Here is an 18,862-nt window from a genome sequence, read left to right on the forward strand (position 1 = left end):
CCGGGGCTCCGCCCACGGCCACCTGGAGCCCCGCCCCCAAGCCGAGGCTCCAAAGCCCAGGACTGGAGGAGAAGAGGCGCCTCGAGGCTGGGCGGGGACGCCTCGGGCGCGCCGGGAGGGGGGCGGGGCCTTGGCGGGAAAGCCAGCGCGCGCTTCTCTGGCCCGCGCGGTCCTCCCACGTCTCAGTGGTCGGGGAAGGGGCGGAGCCCAGCCGGAGAGCGAGAACGGGGTGGGGCCGGCCGCGCCCGGGCTCCGCCTCCCGCCCCTCCTCCGCCTCCGCCCCTTCCCCCCGACTCGCCCCTGGGGAGGGGTGGGTGGGTGGGGATTCGGGGCGGGTGGCGAAGTCACTGTCGGCTTCAGCCGGGCTGCGGAGCGGACGGACGCGCCCGGTGCCCCGGGAAGGGGCGCCACCGGGAGAGGAGGAGGAGGAGGAGGTGGAGAGGAAGAGCCACCCTCTCTGCCGACACCCCCTACCCTCACCCCCGAGGCTCTGCCCCCAGGGGCTGGGGGCCTGACAAGTTTCTCCACCTTGGCTGCCTGAAGAGGCCGCTACGCTGGAGGGCCCCGAGCCCACCGCACCAGGGTCCCCAGCACCATCCCCGGTGGCCTAACGCGACAGTCTCAGGAACCACTGCAAGGTTTCCAGTTGCCTAGACAAGGAACCGGGGGTCAGAGCAACAACCCTTCCAGCCACCTGCCTCGACTTCTGCCTCAGGCACCAGTCCCAGCCCTGTGCATCCAACCCAGGTGACATGCCGGTGCTCTCCACCCCCCGGTCCTCGCGGGTGACCACGCTGAAGCGCACAGCCCTGGTCCTGGCCCTCACGGCCTATGGAGCCCACAAAATCTACCCTTTGGTGCGGCACTACCTGGCTGCAACCAGGGGCCCTCAGGTACCGGCAGGGGAGCCCACGCAGGAGGTGTCTGGGGCCACAGCGGCCAAGGCCAGCGTGAACCGGGTGTTCTTGCAGCGGCTCCTGGGACTCCTGCGGCTGCTCTTCCCCAGGACACTGTGCCGGGAAACGGGGCTGCTGGCGCTGCACTCGGCCTCCCTGGTGAGCCGGACTTTCCTGTCAGTGTACGTGGCCCGCCTGGACGGCCGGCTGGCCCGCTGCATCGTGCGCAAGGACCCGCGGGCCTTCGGCTGGCAGCTGCTGCAGTGGCTGCTCATCGCGCTCCCTGCCACCTTCATCAACAGTGCCATCCGGTACCTCGAGGGCCAGCTGGCCCTGTCTTTCCGCAGCCGTCTAGTGGCCCATGCCTACAGCCTTTACTTCTCCCAGCAGACCTACTACCGAGTCAGCAACATGGACGGGCGGCTTCGCAACCCTGACCAGTCCCTGACCGAGGATGTGGTGGCCTTTGCCGCCTCTGTGGCCCACCTGTACTCCAACCTCACCAAGCCGCTCCTGGACGTGGCGGTGACCGCCTACACCCTGCTTCGGGCGGCCCGCTCCCGTGGGGCCGGCACAGCCTGGCCCTCGGCCATTGCCGGCCTCGTTGTGTTCCTCACAGCCAACGTGCTGCGAGCCTTCTCCCCCAAGTTTGGCGAGCTGGTGGCAGAGGAGGCGCGGAGGAAGGGAGAGCTGCGCTACATGCACTCCCGAGTGGTGGCCAACTCAGAGGAGATCGCCTTCTATGGGGGCCACGAGGTGGGGCAGGTCGGGGTACTGGGCGCAGACGACAGCTGGTGGCAGGGGGCAGGCAGGGGGCAGGCGGCCACAGACAGCAGCGCTGGCGGGCGCCGAGGCCAGAGGTGTGGGTAGGCCACAGAAGACCAGACTGGGGATGGCAGGGCCTGGGGCAGCCCAGGCTTAGGCCCCAGAAATGGAGAAGCAGGAAGGCCGGGTGGGGACCGCCCGGGGCCACTTCTGCTTCCTCTCCCCCTCGGGGTGCTTATCCTGGCCTGGGGCGGTGGAGCCTAGCGGTTCGGGGTGCGGGAGCTCCCTGCTTGCTCCGCTCCTACAGCCAGCCGGGAGGAGGCTCCTGCCATCTGGAAGCAGGGACCCGGGGGGGGGGGGGGGGGGGGGGGGGCACGGCCGGCTGCTGGGCCCGGGGCCCTTTGAAGGCCGGCATCTGGCCCAGCTGGTGGGCCCGGCAGGCCGGCGTTAGGGGCATGACTCAGCCCGAGCGGCGTTAACGAGCAGCGCCGGCGGTGCTGGGCGCCCGGGGTCAGAGCCTCCCCCGCCTGCGCCCGCAGGCGGCCTGGCTACCTGCTCGGCTGCCTCCCCAGGCCCGCCCGGCCCAGGCCGCCACCGCGGCGGGACGCACTTCCTGCCCGCCGGCGGCCACCCTGCCCCCCGCGCGGCCGCCCTTCCGCCCGGGTCCCAGGCGCGCAGCTCCCCAGCAGGCCGGCCCGGAGCCTGGCGCTGGGAAAGGTTACTCGGGGCCAATGCTCCCTTTATCTCGCCTCGCCCCTCCCCTTCCTCGTGCCTGGGGTTGCGGCTGCCTCGGGCCCTGCTCTCTGCGACTCCGGTTTCGGTTCCCGAGGGCTTCTGGAGGGAAGGGCACGAGGCACAACGGTATAGCCGCCTCCTGGAGGAGGCCCGTGTGTGTCTTCCCCGGCTCAGGTGGCCTCTTGTCGCCCGACCTTGTCCCATTGGCTGCACGTTGGGCAGGGGCCGTGATTTCTTTTCCTAAAGGCTTGTCCCTAAACTGTGCACAGCGGGCATCCCAGGTGTAGGGCTGGGCTCCAGGTTGGGGGAAAATGCCTGGTCTGCAGCTACAGCCCGGGTCTCTTCTCCCGCATGCTGGACTGCAGGGCCTTGGCGGTCAGCCACGGCCTTGGGTGAGGCGCTTGGCACTTTACCCGCAGCTACATTGTCAGCCCCGGCTGGCGCTCCTGCCAGCTCCCAGCACGAGCCTGGATTGCCAGGGTGCTCGGAGGAGGCGTGCTCACTTCAGGAACCAGGATTGGACTCGATGCAAAGCCAATCAGTGTGCCAGACCTGGCTGGTGGGGGCAGGAGGGCCCCGGTGTGTGTCCACAGCCTGTCTCTTTCCACCTCGGCTCAAGGGCTAGAAAGTGGTGTGGGGTGATAGGCCCTCGTGGGTGCGTCAGGTGCCTTCACTGAGCAGGCACGTGGCTCACCCCAGTTCCACCAGCTGATGTCCCTATGGACACTGGCCCAGGCTCCATTCAACAGGTTAGGGCAGAGGTGACTGGCTGGCTGGCGGGCAGACATCACAGTGTCCTGTTCTCACTGAGCTCCCTGAAGGAGGCCGAGTTAGATTTCATTCGCGTACACACGTACACACAAACTGCCGCTGGCTGGAGAACAAGGTGAACCTTTCTCAGCAAATCAAAGCATCAAAGCAGGTTTATGAGAACCTGGTTCTCTGCTGATGGCTCTGCCAGGATGGTGCAAAGTCACGCCTCTTGCTGCCTCCAAGTGGTGTGAGCTCGGGCAGGTCCCTTTGGCTCTTGGGCTTCGTCGTCCCACAGTCCAGCGGGCGTGAGAGCACACACGCTGTGGCATGTGATGAGAGTCAAGTGCGAAAATACTCGGCAAAGGAGACGGTGCCAGGCTGGGCAGCTGGGCTCAGCCAGGGGTGGGAGGCGGGGCTGGGGCACAGACCCCTGTAAGGAGCCTAGAAAGCCACCACCAAATGGCCTCCTTGACATGACCAGTTCCCGACCCCTCTGGTCTCCCTTCCGTTCCCTTCGCCGCTCTCTTCTCCAGACCCTGCGGGAGCCCCTTTCCCTGGCTGTGCAAGTGACCTGGGGTCACAGGTGGTGGCCCCTGTGGCAATGGGGAGGGAAGGGCGGCACTGGCGGAGGAGCCTGCCCTTCAGCTCTCTGGGGGGACAATACGGTGTCGGGTCTTCATCCAGGGGAACCTTGGGCAGGTTGGGGCAGTGGGGCCCAAGGAGACGGGGAGACTCTGGAACTGAGTTCCTCAAACCCAAGTACCGCCTATTGCTTTCCCGTGCCGCCCTCTGCTTAGTTAGGGTTAGCACCCCCCTCCCCGCCAGCAGTTGCCCAGAGATGCCCCAAAGCTGCGCGGGGCAAAACAGGGGTGTGGTAAGCATGCCAGCTAGACAGGTGGTGGAAAGAAAGGATGGGGCCATGGGCCTCGGAAGGTGGGGGTGGGGAGGCCCTTCTTGGTGGCGACCCTACCCTGGTACTATGACGTCAGGCAGTCCCGAAGTTCGAAACCGGCCCCTGTGAATAGGGCCCAGTCGTAACCCCGTACCCTTGCCCTTGTCGTGGCCACCAAATGGCATAGCGTGTCCGAGCGGTGCTTGGAGACTCTGGTGGTGCCCGTGGGCCTTACCAGGAGGCCGCCTGGCCTCCCTCTCCCGCCCTCCCGCAGGTGGAGCTCGCTCTGCTGCAGCACTCGTACCAGGACCTGGCCTCGCAGATTAACCTTATCCTGCTGGAACGCCTGTGGTACATCATGCTGGAGCAGTTCCTCATGAAGTACGTGTGGAGCGCCTCGGGCCTGCTCATGGTGGCCGTCCCCATAATCACTGCCACGGGCTACTCGGAGTCAGGTGAGAGCCGCGGCGTCGCAGGGGGCCTGTCCTCCCGGGCTGGGGAGGCCCCGGAGCTTGGCTGACCTGCCTGCCCTTTCTGCTAGGCCCACGCCCCTGCCGGGGTCCCGGGCTCTGCACCGGTCACCCTCGCCCGGAGCTCCTGGTTGCCTTCTGCTCGGCCTGTGTCTCCCCTCTCCGCCATTCCACGCCCCGTGGCACCGCGCTGCTGAGCCTGGGGACTGTGACTCAGGGAGCCCCCTGTGTCCCTTTCTTAGACGCACGCACCCTCGCCCACCTGGTCCTGGCCTCGGCTCGCCGCGACCTGGGAGTGGAAGGAGGGGGAATCAGCTTCGGCTCCTTCGTCGCTTGGGCCCTGGCTTTCCTGTGCCTAAAACAACTCACGTGGGTTGCTGCGGGTATAGACGGGCGTGGACCTCGGCCCTAAGGCCTGCGGTGGGGGTGAGGAGAGACCGGAAAGCCTACCTTGCTTGTCACTTTAGCTCTTGGGTCATCAGGATTCCCCTTTGTCCCTCTGCTGGCAGTCTTTTGGTGGCCGCCCTCTGAAAGGTTAACACTGGCTTGGGAAGAGTCCCTGTTAGCCTCGAGCTCCTCCTCCACCTAGCCTTTAGAATATTCTAGCTCAGGGTCCCGCCAGGCCCACGTTTGATGTAGCCCGGGGTCAAGTTTGCCTTCCTGTTGCTTTTACGCTTTGCTTCTTGCTTGATTGGGTCAATGTGTGTTTAAATTCAGCCCTCTGGTCACCGATTTCTTTGCCCACTGGTCCTTTCCCACAGCCCAGTTACCTTCTTCCAGAGGGACGTCTTCTAGAAGTTTTTCCCACAAAGCTTTTGTTATGGAAACATTGAGATTGTTCTGTTGTCTGAAAACATCTTTACTCTTTTCCTAGACTAACGTTTAGTTGGGTGTGGGAGTTGGGGGGACGATTACTATCTCTCAGTCCCTTGACAACATCCCATTGTCCCTGTGGGACAGTCTGCGTTGTCTCTCTGGTTACTTCTGGACTTTCCTCCCTGGCATCCTGCAGCTTCCCTGTGAAGTATTTACCTGTAGGCTTCTGTTTATCCTGCTTGGGATTTGTTGTATGGCTTTCGGATATTCACGGTGTCCTGTCATTCTGGAAAATTCTCAGCTGCGATCTTTTCAAATATGGCCTTGGTCTCCTTCCTTTACTCTTTTCTTCTCACTGACTCCGTTGCGACTCCTCACCACTTCGCCGTCTGAATTCGGGGCCGTCCGCACCGATCTTTTATGCTCACTTGTCCATCAGTTTTTTCTTTGGCTGCATCTGATTTGAAATTTTTTGAAATTTCAGTGACTATTTCTATAAGTTCTTTTTGCTTCTTGTTCACACAGAAATTTGAAAACAGACATCTTTTTTTTCAAATAGGAATTTCTTTTCTTTTCTTTTCTTTTCTTTTCTTTTTTTTTTTTTTTTTTTTTTAGATTTTATTTATTTATTCGTGAGAGACTCAGAGAGAGAGGGGCAGAGACACACAGGCAGAGGGAGAAGCAGGCCCCGTGCCGGGAGCCCGACGCGGGACTCGATCCCGGGACCCTGGGATCAGGCCCTGGGCTGAAGGCAGATGCTCAGCCACTGAGCCCCCCAGGCGTCCCTCAAATAGGAATTTCAAACTGTCTTCGTAGATGTCTGATTCTCTCAATTCTTGGACTGCTCCTTTTTTACGCTCCATGGTGTCTGTCCAGCTTGGGGATTCTTGGGCGTGTAAACCAGCTTTATTTTCCACCGGCTGCTGTTCGCTCACAGTGGATCATTTCCCCGTGGGTGTTGCAACCAGACTTCCGTGGGAACCCTGAGTGGCCTAACTGGGGGGTCATTCCCCAGGAAGGTGTGTACTTGCTTTTTTGTTCAGGCCACACACACCTGCCTGCCAGGGTAAATAACCACTTGGAGGCCCTTTCGCCTTAGCTTCTCGGCTTGGGGAGGAGGGGCTCGTGACCTTGGCAGCGGTATTAATTTGAACTCCAGACACATAATTACATATTCTTAGGGGAGACCTTTTGTTTGGTGCACCCAGAGCCCCAGCTATGCAAGAGAGACTTCCCTGTCTTCTCCCATCTCTGGAGATTTCACAGGAGCACCCGAATACTGGCTTCTCTTTGTGCTCCTGGAAATTTCCTTGCTTTCCTTGGAGCACAGCTCTGCTTGAAAAGGTGGGGTGCCTGGCTGGCTCCATTGCTGGAGTGGGCGACTCTTGATCTCAGGGTTGTGAGTTGGAGCCCCACGTTGGGTGTAGAGCTTACTTAAAAAGAATAAATAGGGACCCCTGGGGGGGGCTCAGTGGTTGAGCACCTGCCGTCGGCTCAGGGCATGATCCCGGGGTCCTGGGATCGAGTTCCACATCGGGCTCCTTGCGGGGAACCTGCTTCTCCCTCTGCCCGTGTGTCTGCTTCTCTCTCTCTCTCTCTGTCTCTTGTGAATAAATAAATAAAATCTTGAAAAAAAAGAATAAACAAAACCTATTGTAAAAAAATTTTTAAAGTTAAAGATATGTTCTTTCATGCAGTTTGGTAGCAAGAGGGTTTTCAATTGCATATAAGAGAGAGAGAGCCTGACTTGTTTCAGAACCAGAAGTCTGATTCTCTCCCTATTTGTGTCTCTACCCTGGGGCTTCTGGACCCTCTGCTACCTGTCCGCCCCTGGGTGACCCCCAAGAGGAAGGCTCTAACTGGAGGGGGATATTACTTTCGGCTACAAAGGCCTTACATGAGGGTGGTGGCCTTGATTTAGGCACAGGCGCCGGACCCAGTCAGCACCCCTGGCCTGGAGCATGGGAATCCATCCCGAGGACACCGACCTGTGGTTTCTGCAAGGGAGCGCCTGCAGCCCCCTTCCTCTGTAGCTGTCCCTGGGCCCCAGACCCCCAGGCTCCTTCCTGACTACTGCCGTCCTACCGGCCTCCTCGTTGTTCCCCTGAAGCAGGGCTCTGCCGGGAACGCTCTCTCCTCTGGGGACCCACCGCCCCGCCGCCCTCTTCTCCTTCCCGCTCGCCCGTTGCTCTCCCACCGCCGACCACACTGTCTATTCCACTTCTCTATTTGGTTTGTCGTCACTCTTGTCACCTTAGGCTCTGCGTGCTCACTGGGGGTGGGGATTTTTGTCTGTTTTGTCCTTGCCGTGTCCCCAGGACCCGGTGGCCAGTGAGGGCTCCGGGGGCCTCCTCCAGGAGGCTGGGGCCCTGGGGACCGACGGGAGGAGTCAGACACTTACCAAATGCGGGAAATTCAGATACCTTTGGCCTGCCGGAGCTGCAAGGCCGGAGGGCCCAGAGGGAGGATGGCCTTACCGTGAACGGCTGCCTGGTGTCCTGCCCCGGGGCTCTGGTCTTAGCTGCCTGAGCCTCTGAGGAAGCCCACAGAGGGCAGTCGGTGCTGTCTCCGGGGAGGTGCCCGCTGTGGCCAGGACGCCCCCAGCAACTGCAAACCGTTTCTCTTTCTGTGCAGTCACTGTCTGGCTTTTAGGATGTCTGGGGAGGACAGCTTATGTCCCCCCTGCCTGTTGGGGGCTATGACCCTGGGGGCACAGTGGGAAGGCAGGCCCAGGGCCATTAACTGTCAGGATTAACCCCCACCCGTGTCTTGTTCCTTGGATTGCTGGGCCAGGCCCAAGAAAAGGCAATGCGAGGCAGTCAGGCCGTTCATCCCGTGCCTTTTCCACCCTGTACCCAGGTGGCCCTGAGGCCACCTACCCCTTCCCACCCCACCTCTGCCGTCATATTTCTCAGGCTTCCACCTTGAATTGACATATTGACATATGCCCCCACCCCGGATAGAGTCCTTGGGCCCATCATGGGAAATCCCTTCCCACCACTTCGGCCCCAGGAGCCTCAGCTTCCCCTGGATACCCCAGTGAGCACTGCTCACTCTCCCACACCCCAAGAAGCTCAGAGTCAGCCTTCCCCTTGCTCCCCATCACCATTTCCAGAACATTCCTTGTGTAAAAGCCCTGCCCACTCAGGAGCTCTAAGGGTCAAGGGAATCAAGGCCACTGACAGAAGAGGATTAAAGGGAGCAACCACGGAGTCTAGACTGAACGAGAAAAGCAAGTCGAGACAGAAACAGGCTCCCAGGGAGAAATAGGGGCGTCGAGGATGGCCATTCTCATGAGGGCCACAGAATACAGTGTCGAGGCATGAGATGAGGGAGAAACGAGGTCCAAAAGGGACACACGTGTTGGAAAGACTCGGGGGGACGACGGCTCTGGGTGTTGGATGATGGGGTGCAGGTGTGGCCCCGAGAGGGGCTGCCATCCTTAGCATAAGACACAGAGCGAGGGCACTTTAGGGAAAAGGAGCTGGTTGTGCCAAAAAAGAAAGGCAAATGCTTACGGCTCATCTTCTGATCCAGATTATTCGGATGTAATTAACATACCGTACAATTCAGCCTTTTAAAGTGTACAATTAAGTGGTTTTTAATATATTCAGGAAATTGTGCAACCATCACCACTAAATCCACAACATCGTCATCACCCCAAAAAGAAACCCTGGACTCATTAGCAGTCACTCTCCAGCACTCCCCAGCCCCCCGCACCCACTCATCTTTCTCTTGCTGTGGATTTGCCTCTCGTGGACACGTCACATGAATGGAATCACACAATCTGTGGCCTTCTGTGTCGGCCTTCTTTCATTCAGCATCACATTTTCAAGGTTCATTCACATTGTAGGGTGAATCAGCACCTCCTTTTTATGGCCGAATAATCATCCATTATTTACGCATACCACAGTTTGTTCGTTCACCGGTGGACATTTGGGTCGTTTATACGTTTTGATGATTACGAACACTACTGCCACCACCATTTGTGTACAGGTTTTCGTGCGAACGCGTGTTTTTTTGTCTCGTGGATGCATGCCCGGGAGGAGAGTTGTTGGGTTCCGTGGGAAGTCTACGTTGAACTTTTGGAGGACCTGCCTGGCTGGTTTGCACGCAGCTGCACCATCCGACATCCCCACCAGCCGTCCCCGTAGGCGTGGGGCGGTATCTCCCCGTGGCTTCGATTTCTATTTCCCTGATGACTAATAATGTTGAGCATCTTTTCACGTGCTTCTTAGCCATTTGTAGATCTCAGAATACAGTAGAATCATCTGTTGAGATCCTTTGCCCACGGTTTCATCGGGTTCTCTTTGTTGTTGAGTGGAAAAGGTTCCTTACGGTATTCTGGATCCGAGATCTTCTCGGATATGTGATTTGCAGATAGTCTTCTCCCAGTCTCTAGGCTGTCTTTTCACTTTCCGGATGGTTCCCTTTGGTGCCCCCGAAGGTTTTATTTATTTTTTATTTATTTATTAGAGAGAGACAGAGACAGAGAGAGACAGAGGGAGAAGCAGGGTCCATGCAGGGAGCCTGATGTAGGACTCAATCCCGGGTCTCCAGGATCACACCCTGGGCTGAAGGCAGCACTAAACCGCTGAGCCACCGGGGCTGCCCAGTTTTATTTTTATTAATTTTTTAAAAGATTTTATTTATTTATTCATGAGAGACACAGAAAGAGACAGAGGCAGAGACACAGGCAGAGGGAGAAGCAGGCTCCCTTTGGGGAGCCCGATGTGGGACTCGATCCCGGGACCCCAGGGTCACGCCCTGAGCCAAAGGCAGGTGCTCAACCAGAGACACCCAGGCATCCCAACCCCAAAAGTTTTAATTTTGATAAAGCTCATTGATCTGTTTTTCTTTTGTTGCCTGTGCTTTTGGCGTCATATTTAAGGAGCCATATGTTAGTTTTGGGGGGGGGGTGTGAAGCAGGGGTCATCCTTTTGCAAGTGGATACCCGGTTGTCCCAGCACCATCTGCTGGAGAGACTTTTCTTTTCCCCAGGGGGTCAGTTTTGCTTTTCCACAGTCCCCTCCTTTCCCCTTGGCCCCATAGACTCAGAGGCAGTGAAGAAGGCAGCCTTGGAGATGAGGGAGGAGGAGCTCGTGAGCGAGCGCACGGAGGCCTTCACCATTGCCCGCAACCTCCTCACAGCTGCTGCGGATGCCATCGAGCGGATCATGTCATCCTACAAGGAGGTACCCCCCAGCCCAGCACCGCCCCCTGCCGTGCCTCCCACCGCTCCCCCAGCTGGCAGTGTCTGAGCCAGGTCACCATCCCCGCAGGTGACAGAGCTGGCCGGCTACACAGCCCGAGTACACGAGATGTTCCAGGTATTTGAAGATGTCCAGCACTGCCGTTTCAAGAGGCCCGGGGAGCTGGAGGACGCTCAGGCAGGGCCCGGGGCTGTGGCGAGGTCTGGTGTCCATGTAGAGGGGCCCCTGCAGATCCGAGGTAAGGGCGCGCTCCCCACGGACACCCCCACCCGGAGGGCAGGATCTTTGAGCTGTGTCCCAGGGAGGGCTTCCAGGGCCTGCCGTGACCCCCGTCGCCTTCTTTCCCCGAGTGGTAGCTGCTAGTCATCCCCCTCACTTGCCAGCTCCTTCCCAGTGCTCTGGCCAGAGATTTCTCTTGTTTCTCTTCGCAAAAGAGGGAGATGCAGTCCCTGAGTAGAAGGGATCACTCTCCCATGTGGGCAGCAAGCGAAAGTTCAAGACTACAGCAGGGGCTGGGCACTGTGGAAGAGGGGCCCAAACGTCAAAGCTGCCATTAAAATAGTGCCAGGAGCAGAGGGTTTTACAGAGCAAAGGCGGACTCCGTGCCTCAGGTTCCAGAAGCCAGAGAAATGACATTGCCCCTCCCCTGCCCAGAGCAGAGCACCACACACTGGTTGGGGGCAGGCTTCCGGAAGACCCATATTCCCAAGGGTCCCCGGACCACACACTGGCATGCCGTTAGCAGTGGAGTGGCACGTGGAACCCACCAGAAGGCAGAGGGAGTGCTGCTGCTCCCTCTATTCCTTCATTGCGTTCTCTCTCCAGGCCAAGTGGTAGATGTGGAACAGGGGATTATCTGTGAGAACATCCCCATCATCACGCCCACGGGAGAGGTGGTGGTGGCCAGCCTCAATATCAGGGTAGGTCAAGTGGGGGACGGGGTGGGGGGTCGCCTGACCCAGGAGTGCTGGCCTGGCTGGGCTCAGCTATGGGGCCCTGGGCCTAACCTTCTGTAGCTGCAAGCCCCAACCCTCGGTGTCTGGCTTATTGGGCCTGGATGTGTTGTCATTCCCCAGATCTACTTGGCTAGTGGGCTAAGGTCAAGGTGAGATGCCAGCGTGTCTCTGACTGTTGGTTCTATTGCAGCAGAGTCATAAAAGTGACTAGTGACTACTAGGAGGAGCCAAGGGGCACCCAGGGGCTCCTGGCCCTGGCCCCATGTTGCCATCCCCCCCCCGCCCCCATCCCCGAGAAGCCCAGGACTTGGGGGCTCTGCTTCAACTGTAACTATGGTGAAATAGATTCCTCCAGTGACCTGGGCTTAGGGTCCCCTCCGCCTGCTTTAAGGAGCCTCCAGCGTGGGTGTGTGCTGGGTACAACCTGGCCCAGCGGGAGGGCTCCCAGCCACTGCAGAGGCTGTCTGCAGAAAGGAAGCCCCGGAGGCCAACACCCACCAGTCTCCGGCGTCCCTAGTCGGAGCTTCCGACACGGTCGGGGCCTGATAGGGGAAGGAGAGGCCTGGGGTTGGGGCGGTCCGTGTCAGAAGTGAGAGGGAATCGTTCCTTCCTTCCTGGGCTGGGCACTGGGAGGCAGACGTAAGTTGGACGGGCATTGCCTTCAGGGAGGCCCCACACCGGGTCCCCTAAAGTAGTGCCAAGGTCCCAGTGAGCTGCGTGGGATCCCGTGGGGGCCACGGGAAGGATGGTCCTATCCCTGAGGTGAGCAGAGGTCACAGGAAGCTGCACGGGGGCTCGGGGAGGTGGGCAGCATGAGGAAGAAGGCCTCCCCCAGAGGGCAGGCCGTGAAGTGGCAGGAGCGGGGAGCTGAGGGGCCGCAGCTGGGTGGCCTGGAGCCGTGGCCCGGCGGGGAGGGCCTGGGGAGAGGTGAGTGGAAGGTCAGCGGCTGCTGGGGCCAGTGGGGGCTCCTTGTCCTGATCTGCCGAGAGGGGCCCCGAGAGCCGCTCGGAGGCTGGGCACGTTCCGTTACCCGGAGCGGCACAGGACGGTGGCGTGATCCCCGTCGCCCCTGGCCGTGCTCACTCTTGGGGTGTGACAGGGAGCCACCAATGGCTGGTTTATCCAAGGCAAACGATTTCCCTGCAGGCCCAGCGGCAGCCAAGTAGGCAAAGACCAGGGGCCCTGGCTCTCCAGGGCGCAGCTGGTTAGGGAGCAAGGCCAGGTGAGGAGGGGTGTCTGGACGGAGGAGCCGGGGTGCGGGGCGAGGCGGAAGCTGGGCTCGGGGGCTGGGAGATGCCCGGAACAGACGGGAGCGGTTCCCGGTCATGATGGGCCAGGCCGTGGGGCCAGGTCGGCGGAGGAGGGAGAGGCCCGGGAAAGAGGACCAGGGAGGCCGCTGGGGCGCCACGGTGGGCGGGGGGAGCCCGGCCTGAGGCACTGGCCCTTGCGCATCCACCATGGAGGAGGGGGGCCCAGCACCCCCCCCGCCCCAGGGCATTTATAATTTGACAAAGGATCACAAAGTGATGGGCTGGCACAGCAGAAGCGCTTCGCTCCCAGTCTGCTCCCGGCCGCTCCCAGTCCGGGGGGCCATACTGGCCATCAGTGGTGTTCCCAAAAGCCTCACCTCGGTCTCGGCCTCCTCGTCACGTGGCCTGCTCCCCGTGTGCACGTCTCCATGTCCAAAAGTCCCCTTTTGCTAAGGACACCGGTGACAGTGGATGAGGGGCCACCCCACTCCAGGATGAGCTCGTCTAAATTTAACTGGCTGCATTTGCAAGGACTCTTTTTCCGAATAAGGTCACATTCTGAGGTCTCAGGGGTTAGGACCATAACACACGCGTCTGGGGGAGATCCCGCTCAATCCACAACACTGCCACTCGGACCTGGCGAGGGGGGGAGCTGTGGCCTCAGTGCCCTGCCGCCTGACCCCTTCCTTCCTGCACACTCCGCCCAAGCTCAGCTGGCCTTTCTCCTACCGGAGGCATCTCCCTAAGGCCAGTGGGCACCCTGTAGTGGGCTAACTGGAGAGCCCGAGGCCCTTCACGCTGAGCGCAGGGGTCACAGCGGCATCCGGCCAGCGCCCTAGCACCCGCGGGGGCAGTGAGAGGCCCAGGGGGAAGGGGGACTAGCCAGGCATTAGGAACAGAGTGGGGGGTTATCACTGACCACCCAGAACTCGATAGAAAGCCCCTGGCCCGGGCCCGGGCCTCCCAGGAGAGCAAGTCTGCCTGGGAAGCGAAGACACTGGGAGTCCTGGTGAGCTGGGACGGTGGGCGAGAGGGGGCCGCTGACCTCCTGGGGCCTTCCTCACGCTGGACCCCTGCTCTCTGGTGCATGGCAGGGGCTTAGGGATCAGGCCCGGACCCCAAACAGGCGTCTGGCTAGGGCTCTGGCTGCCACACCTCATCCTTCATGCCCTGCTGTCCGACACCAAGACCCCGAGAATGGCCCGCCTACCAGCCTGGGCAGGGCCCCGGATGGGGGCCCCGGGGGAGGGGACGGAGGCCCGTGCAGCCCCCCCCAGGTACCAGCGCCGCTGCCTCCGCAGGTGGAGGAAGGCATGCACCTGCTCATCACCGGCCCCAACGGCTGCGGCAAGAGTTCTCTGTTCCGGATCCTCGGCGGTCTCTGGCCCACTTACGGCGGCGTGCTGTACAAGCCCCCGCCCCAGCGCATGTTCTACATCCCTCAGAGGTGAGGGGAGCGTCCCGCCGCTCCGCCCCTACCCCTTCACCCGTGGGACCTGCCACCCAGGAGCAGCAGAGCGGGGGGCATCGGGAGAGCTCAGCGAGGTCGTGCCCCCGGAGTCGGAGGGGCCGTGGTGCCCCCACCTGCCGTCGGGCCGTGGCCTACTCACCTGGCAACTTGGTAGCCGGGGAGTGTGTGCACGCGCAGGAGGGGGGTGCGAGGCATCTGTGCACGTGTGCTGTACGGTGTGGGGGTGTGGGGGTGCACATTGTGAGCATGCGTGCAGGGGGGCTTGTGAGCCCTGCCCGGGTCGCTTAGCGACGGGGGTCGGCCCTGCCCCCAGCAGCCAGGGCCGGTGACAGGGCCCCGCTGGCGCACAGGGCAGCCCTGCCCCGGGTAGACACGCAGCCTTCCCACAGGCCCTACATGTCCGTGGGCTCCTTGCGGGACCAGGTGATCTACCCAGACTCCGTGGAGGACATGCGCAGGAAAGGCTACTCGGAGCAGCACTTGGAAGCCATTCTGGACATCGTGCACCTGAACCACATCCTGCAGCGGGAAGGAGGTAGGGAGGCGGCGGCGCGTCTCACCTGGCAGCGCCACGGAGCGAGCCCTCAACATTGCCCTTTGTCCCAACACTCAGGTGAAGGGCCTGCTGCTGCCCCCGCCGCCGCCCCAGCCCCAGCCCCGGAGGGACACAGATAGCCCCGCCGTCCAGGAGTCCAAAGTGCTAGGAGCCCTGGAAGCCCCACCCACCAGTGTGGACCTGAGTCCCCGAGGCAGGGGAGGCATCCAGCGGGCGCGCTCACTTTTGGCCCAGGACACCCTCTCCAGGCTCTGGGGCTCATGGCAGGGAGGGCCCAGTGGGCCCAGCGGGGAGCTCGGGCTTTCCCTGACAGTGAAGGAAGCCTTTGGAAGCTTCTAGGCAGGGACGTGACAGGTCAGTGTCACATTTCAGCAAGAGGACGGACGCTGGGCGTGAGCAGGGCAGCTGGGGATTGGGTGAGCACGAGCTGTGTGTGCAGAGGGCCCCTGGCGTGGGAGGCAGGACAGAGCCCTGGAGGTGCCAGCCCCTGGGTAGGAGCCCGCGGGAGTGCAGGGACAGCCTGGTAGCAGGAGAAGGCACTGCTCGAGGGCCTACCGGGCTTGTCTGCAAATACCCATGGTGCCCAGAGGGCAGGAGGCGGGGAGGGTGGCCCAGCCGCAGGGGAGAAACCAAGGTGGGGCTGGGCCCAGTTTCCTCTGGGAAATCTGGCAAGTGGGGTCCCACCCCTGCCTCCATCCCTTAAGGGGCGCTCGACCTTACTTAGGCAGTGACCTGGGCCCCTGACTCTTCCCCCCTCCTCCCCGAGAAGGGCAGGTACTGCTCCCTCCCTCAGCACCACCAGTAAAGGCCGTGAGCCCCGTCAGGGCTCAGAGCAGGCCTGCAGGGAACCGCAGGTGATTCCCGAGGCTCCTGCCCCGGTGTCATCCCCCGTGTCACAAAGACGGCTGGCCCGAGCTGGGACACTGAGTGGCACCGCCCCTCCCGGGCCTCCCCTGGGTGCCGTGGACCCCCGGGCTTCATCCCCAGCTTCCCTCTGTCCCGATGAGCCCTTTCATGTTCCAGCCGCCCCGCACCTGGGAGCGCACCCCTTCTCCTGTCTTCCGGGCCCCCCGGGCTGTTAGCACTGAGTTGGGCTGCAAGTAGCAGAACCCACCCCCAACAGGGGCTCAGATGGGTCGCAGGTTTATCTTACCACGACACAGACGTCCTGAGGGAAGCAGGCGCATCCCCAGCCGTGTGAGGGCCCCTCGGGTCACTCAGCGGTGTGTGGCCTCAGTTCCCAAGGTCACCTCCTGTTGCAAGACGGGTGCTCCAGCCATCACGTCACATCCCAGGCCGCGGGATAGAGAAAGGGGCGGCGTGGGGGAAAGGGCCAGGGGTACCCACCCTGTGTCTTTGAGAGAAAGTTCCAGAAACTGACACGTGTAACATGCTTACACCCCACTGGCCAGAGTTCAGTCACATGGTCACACGTCACCTCAAGACAAGCTACCGAGGAGAGTGTTCTGTGGGTGGCCACACGGCCTGACAAAACTTCTAGGCCCGTGGGAAGGCAGAGTGGAGGTAGGACACGAGGACTCACTTCTGCTCAGACTTGCTGAGGCCCTGGCACCCGGCGATGACACCAGCAGCCGGTCCCTGCGGGTGAGAAGCCTTCTGGAGAGACCCCTGCGGCATCCCTGGGACTGGGCCACCGCTGGAAGCGCTGGCTGGCCCTCAGCACCGCGCCGCGTCCTGCGTGCATCCTGCGTGCATCAGCCGGGGCGGCTTCGACACGGGGCCCAGTGGCCGAGCACCTGCCACGTAGCCCCTCCGGGGCCGCGGCCGGAAGTGCGGGGGTCTCCGGGCTGAGAGCGAGGCCATGCGGGCCTGGGTCCCTGGCTCGCCGGCGGCGGTCCTCGCCCTGCGTCTGCCCGTGGCCGCCCTCTGGGGGTCCAGGGGGCCCCGTGACGTCAGGAGGCGGGCCCGTGGGACCGGGGCGCAGCCCCCCGACCTCGGACAGCGGGCCCCTTGGGAAGGCCGCGGCTCCCAGGAGGCCCTGGGGCGTGGGGGTCCCACATGTCTTGGAGGGGACACGATGCTGTCCACAAGTCTTTTTTGAACTTTGACTGTTCAAGTGTCACCTGCAGATGGATAAGCATCCGGGGCGCGTGTCTGCAGTGGCCAGCGTTCAGCATGGTCACACAAGCCCCATATCCCACGGTCACTAGCGTCTTCGGCCCCTCCCGCTGTCCCTGGGTCGGGGACAGCCCCTGCGGAATTGAACAGAAGCCCCTTGTCCTTGCCTAGGCTGGGAGGCCGTGTGCGACTGGAAGGACGTGCTGTCGGGGGGCGAGAAGCAGAGAATCGGCATGGCCCGCATGTTCTACCACAGGTGAGCTGGGCTGTCGGGGGGCAGCGGGGCTCCCTCGGGCGCCCAGCCTGCAGCGGGCACCAGGGGCAGCGTGGGGTGTCCAGGGGCCCGGGCGGGGCAGCCAGGCGGGGGGCCCCCGAGGAGACCTCACCATAGCTCCAAGAAGCGGGATCCGGTAGGCAGAGCGGGGTGCCCACCGTGTGGGGGCGGGGGAGGCCGAGGCTCGGAAGGACCCCACAGCCTGGCGCCTTCGACCCCACCCCAAGGCCCAAGTACGCGCTCCTGGATGAGTGCACCAGCGCCGTGAGCATCGACGTGGAAGGCAAGATCTTCCAGGCGGCCAAGGACGCTGGCATTGCCCTGCTTTCCATCACCCACCGGCCCTCCCTCTGGTAGGTGCCCTCCCTCCCCACCCACACCTTGGCAGCTGGGGAGAGACCCGCCAAGCGTCTCCTGCTGAACAGTCCCTGCCCCCGTCCCTCTGCCGGCCCAGGAAGTACCACACGCACTTGCTCCAGTTTGACGGGGAGGGCGGCTGGAAGTTCGAGAAGCTGGACTCCGCCGCCCGCCTGAGCCTGACGGAGGAGAAGCAGCGGCTGGAGCAGCAGCTGGCGGGCATCCCCAAGATGCAGCGGCGCCTCCAGGAGCTCTGCCAAATCCTGGGCCAAGGCTCCGGGGTCCTCCAGGGTGCCGTCCCGCCCTGAGCCCTGCGGTCACGTGAAGGAAACAGCGGCACTTGCCCGCCGACCCCTGCACCCAGCCCTGCCGCGGGCCCACCCTGCATGCCTCTCCCTCCCAGGCCTCCTGGCACAGGCCTGCCCCGCCTCGAGGACTGCCGGCAAAACCACGTGCCTGTCCCTGGGCCCCCTCCCCTGGCCGGGCCAGGTGGTCCTGCCTTCTCTCCCGGGGGCGGGGGTGGAGATGAGCCCCCCACTCGCACCGCCAGCCAGTCTGTGCAGAGCCTTGCATTTCCGGGGCCCTGCTCTCCTGACGCCGCAGTCCCCCCGGCGCCCTCCTCTTCAGTCCCTCGGAGACCCCACGGGCCATCCACTGCTACCGCCCGGATGGCCCAGCGAGGCTCCTGTCCCCTGGGACACCCTTCCTGCCATAGAAGCAGCCAGACAGGGCCCCTCGCGTGCACCCCTTCTCCCTGCCGGTTGTCTCCAAGAGCCCTCAGGAGGAAGGATTGCACAACATTTCTGAGCAAGCGCTGGTAAGAATGTAGCCCCTGCTCCTGTTGGCCCCTGGCCTTCTTTCCTTCTACAAGCTAATTTACTGGAGTCCCATCGGGAGCCATCTCGATTGCCAACACAAGCACCCTGCCAGCCATTGAGCCAGCCCCTGGTGGCCTGTTGCCCCACCAGCGTACACTGCCAGCCACCTCCCGGGGTGGGGTGGGGGGCACAGGCCAACCGAACGGGGAAACGGGCTGGGGCTGCCGGGCATGAGGGCACCTGTGTGCCCAGCTCAGTGCCAAAGAGGGGTCAGCCAGGGGAGCTGTCTCTGCAGAGCCGGCCCCCACCCAAGAGGGAGACCCCACCACAGCCACCGCATGTGCCTTTCCAGGTCCTCTGCCCTCTGGCCGGGGAGCATCCCTCAATCCCTCAGTAAAAGCCTCCCGCAGAAAGTGCAGTCCTGCCTCCTGGCCTGTTTCTCTGGCGGGGCTTGTGGGGCAGATGGGGAGGGGCATGAGATTGCCTGGGGTGGAAGGAGGCACCGCCACCCCTGCCCCCACGCAAAGACACAGCTCAGCATATTCTCCAGCTGACTCGGTG

The 18,862-nt window shown here is 62.2% G+C and overlaps 2 protein-coding genes across 2 annotated transcripts in view; both read left to right on the forward strand.

The window, feature by feature from the left end:
* Positions 1–311: 311 nt before the first annotated feature.
* Positions 312–18,719, forward strand: ABCD1 (ATP binding cassette subfamily D member 1). Its single transcript, XM_041741082.1, has 10 exons — positions 312–1,652; positions 4,316–4,496; positions 10,380–10,522; positions 10,610–10,778; positions 11,366–11,460; positions 14,048–14,193; positions 14,607–14,752; positions 17,024–17,108; positions 17,354–17,479; positions 17,581–18,719. The coding sequence occupies exons 1-10, from the start codon at positions 753–755 to the stop codon at positions 17,789–17,791; spliced, it is 2,202 nt and encodes a 733-aa protein (XP_041597016.1). The 5' UTR covers positions 312–752; the 3' UTR covers positions 17,792–18,719.
* The window catches only part of PLXNB3 (plexin B3), a 32,530-nt gene continuing 28,881 nt past the window's right edge, over positions 15,214–18,862 (forward strand). The window contains exon 1 of the mRNA XM_041741073.1: positions 15,214–15,224. The gene's annotated coding sequence lies outside the window, so the exon portion shown is untranslated. The remainder of the gene's footprint in view (positions 15,225–18,862) is intronic.

The sequence above is a fragment of the Vulpes lagopus genome, chromosome X (genome assembly GCF_018345385.1).
Source record: "Vulpes lagopus strain Blue_001 chromosome X, ASM1834538v1, whole genome shotgun sequence".
Taxonomy (NCBI): domain Eukaryota; kingdom Metazoa; phylum Chordata; class Mammalia; order Carnivora; family Canidae; genus Vulpes; species Vulpes lagopus.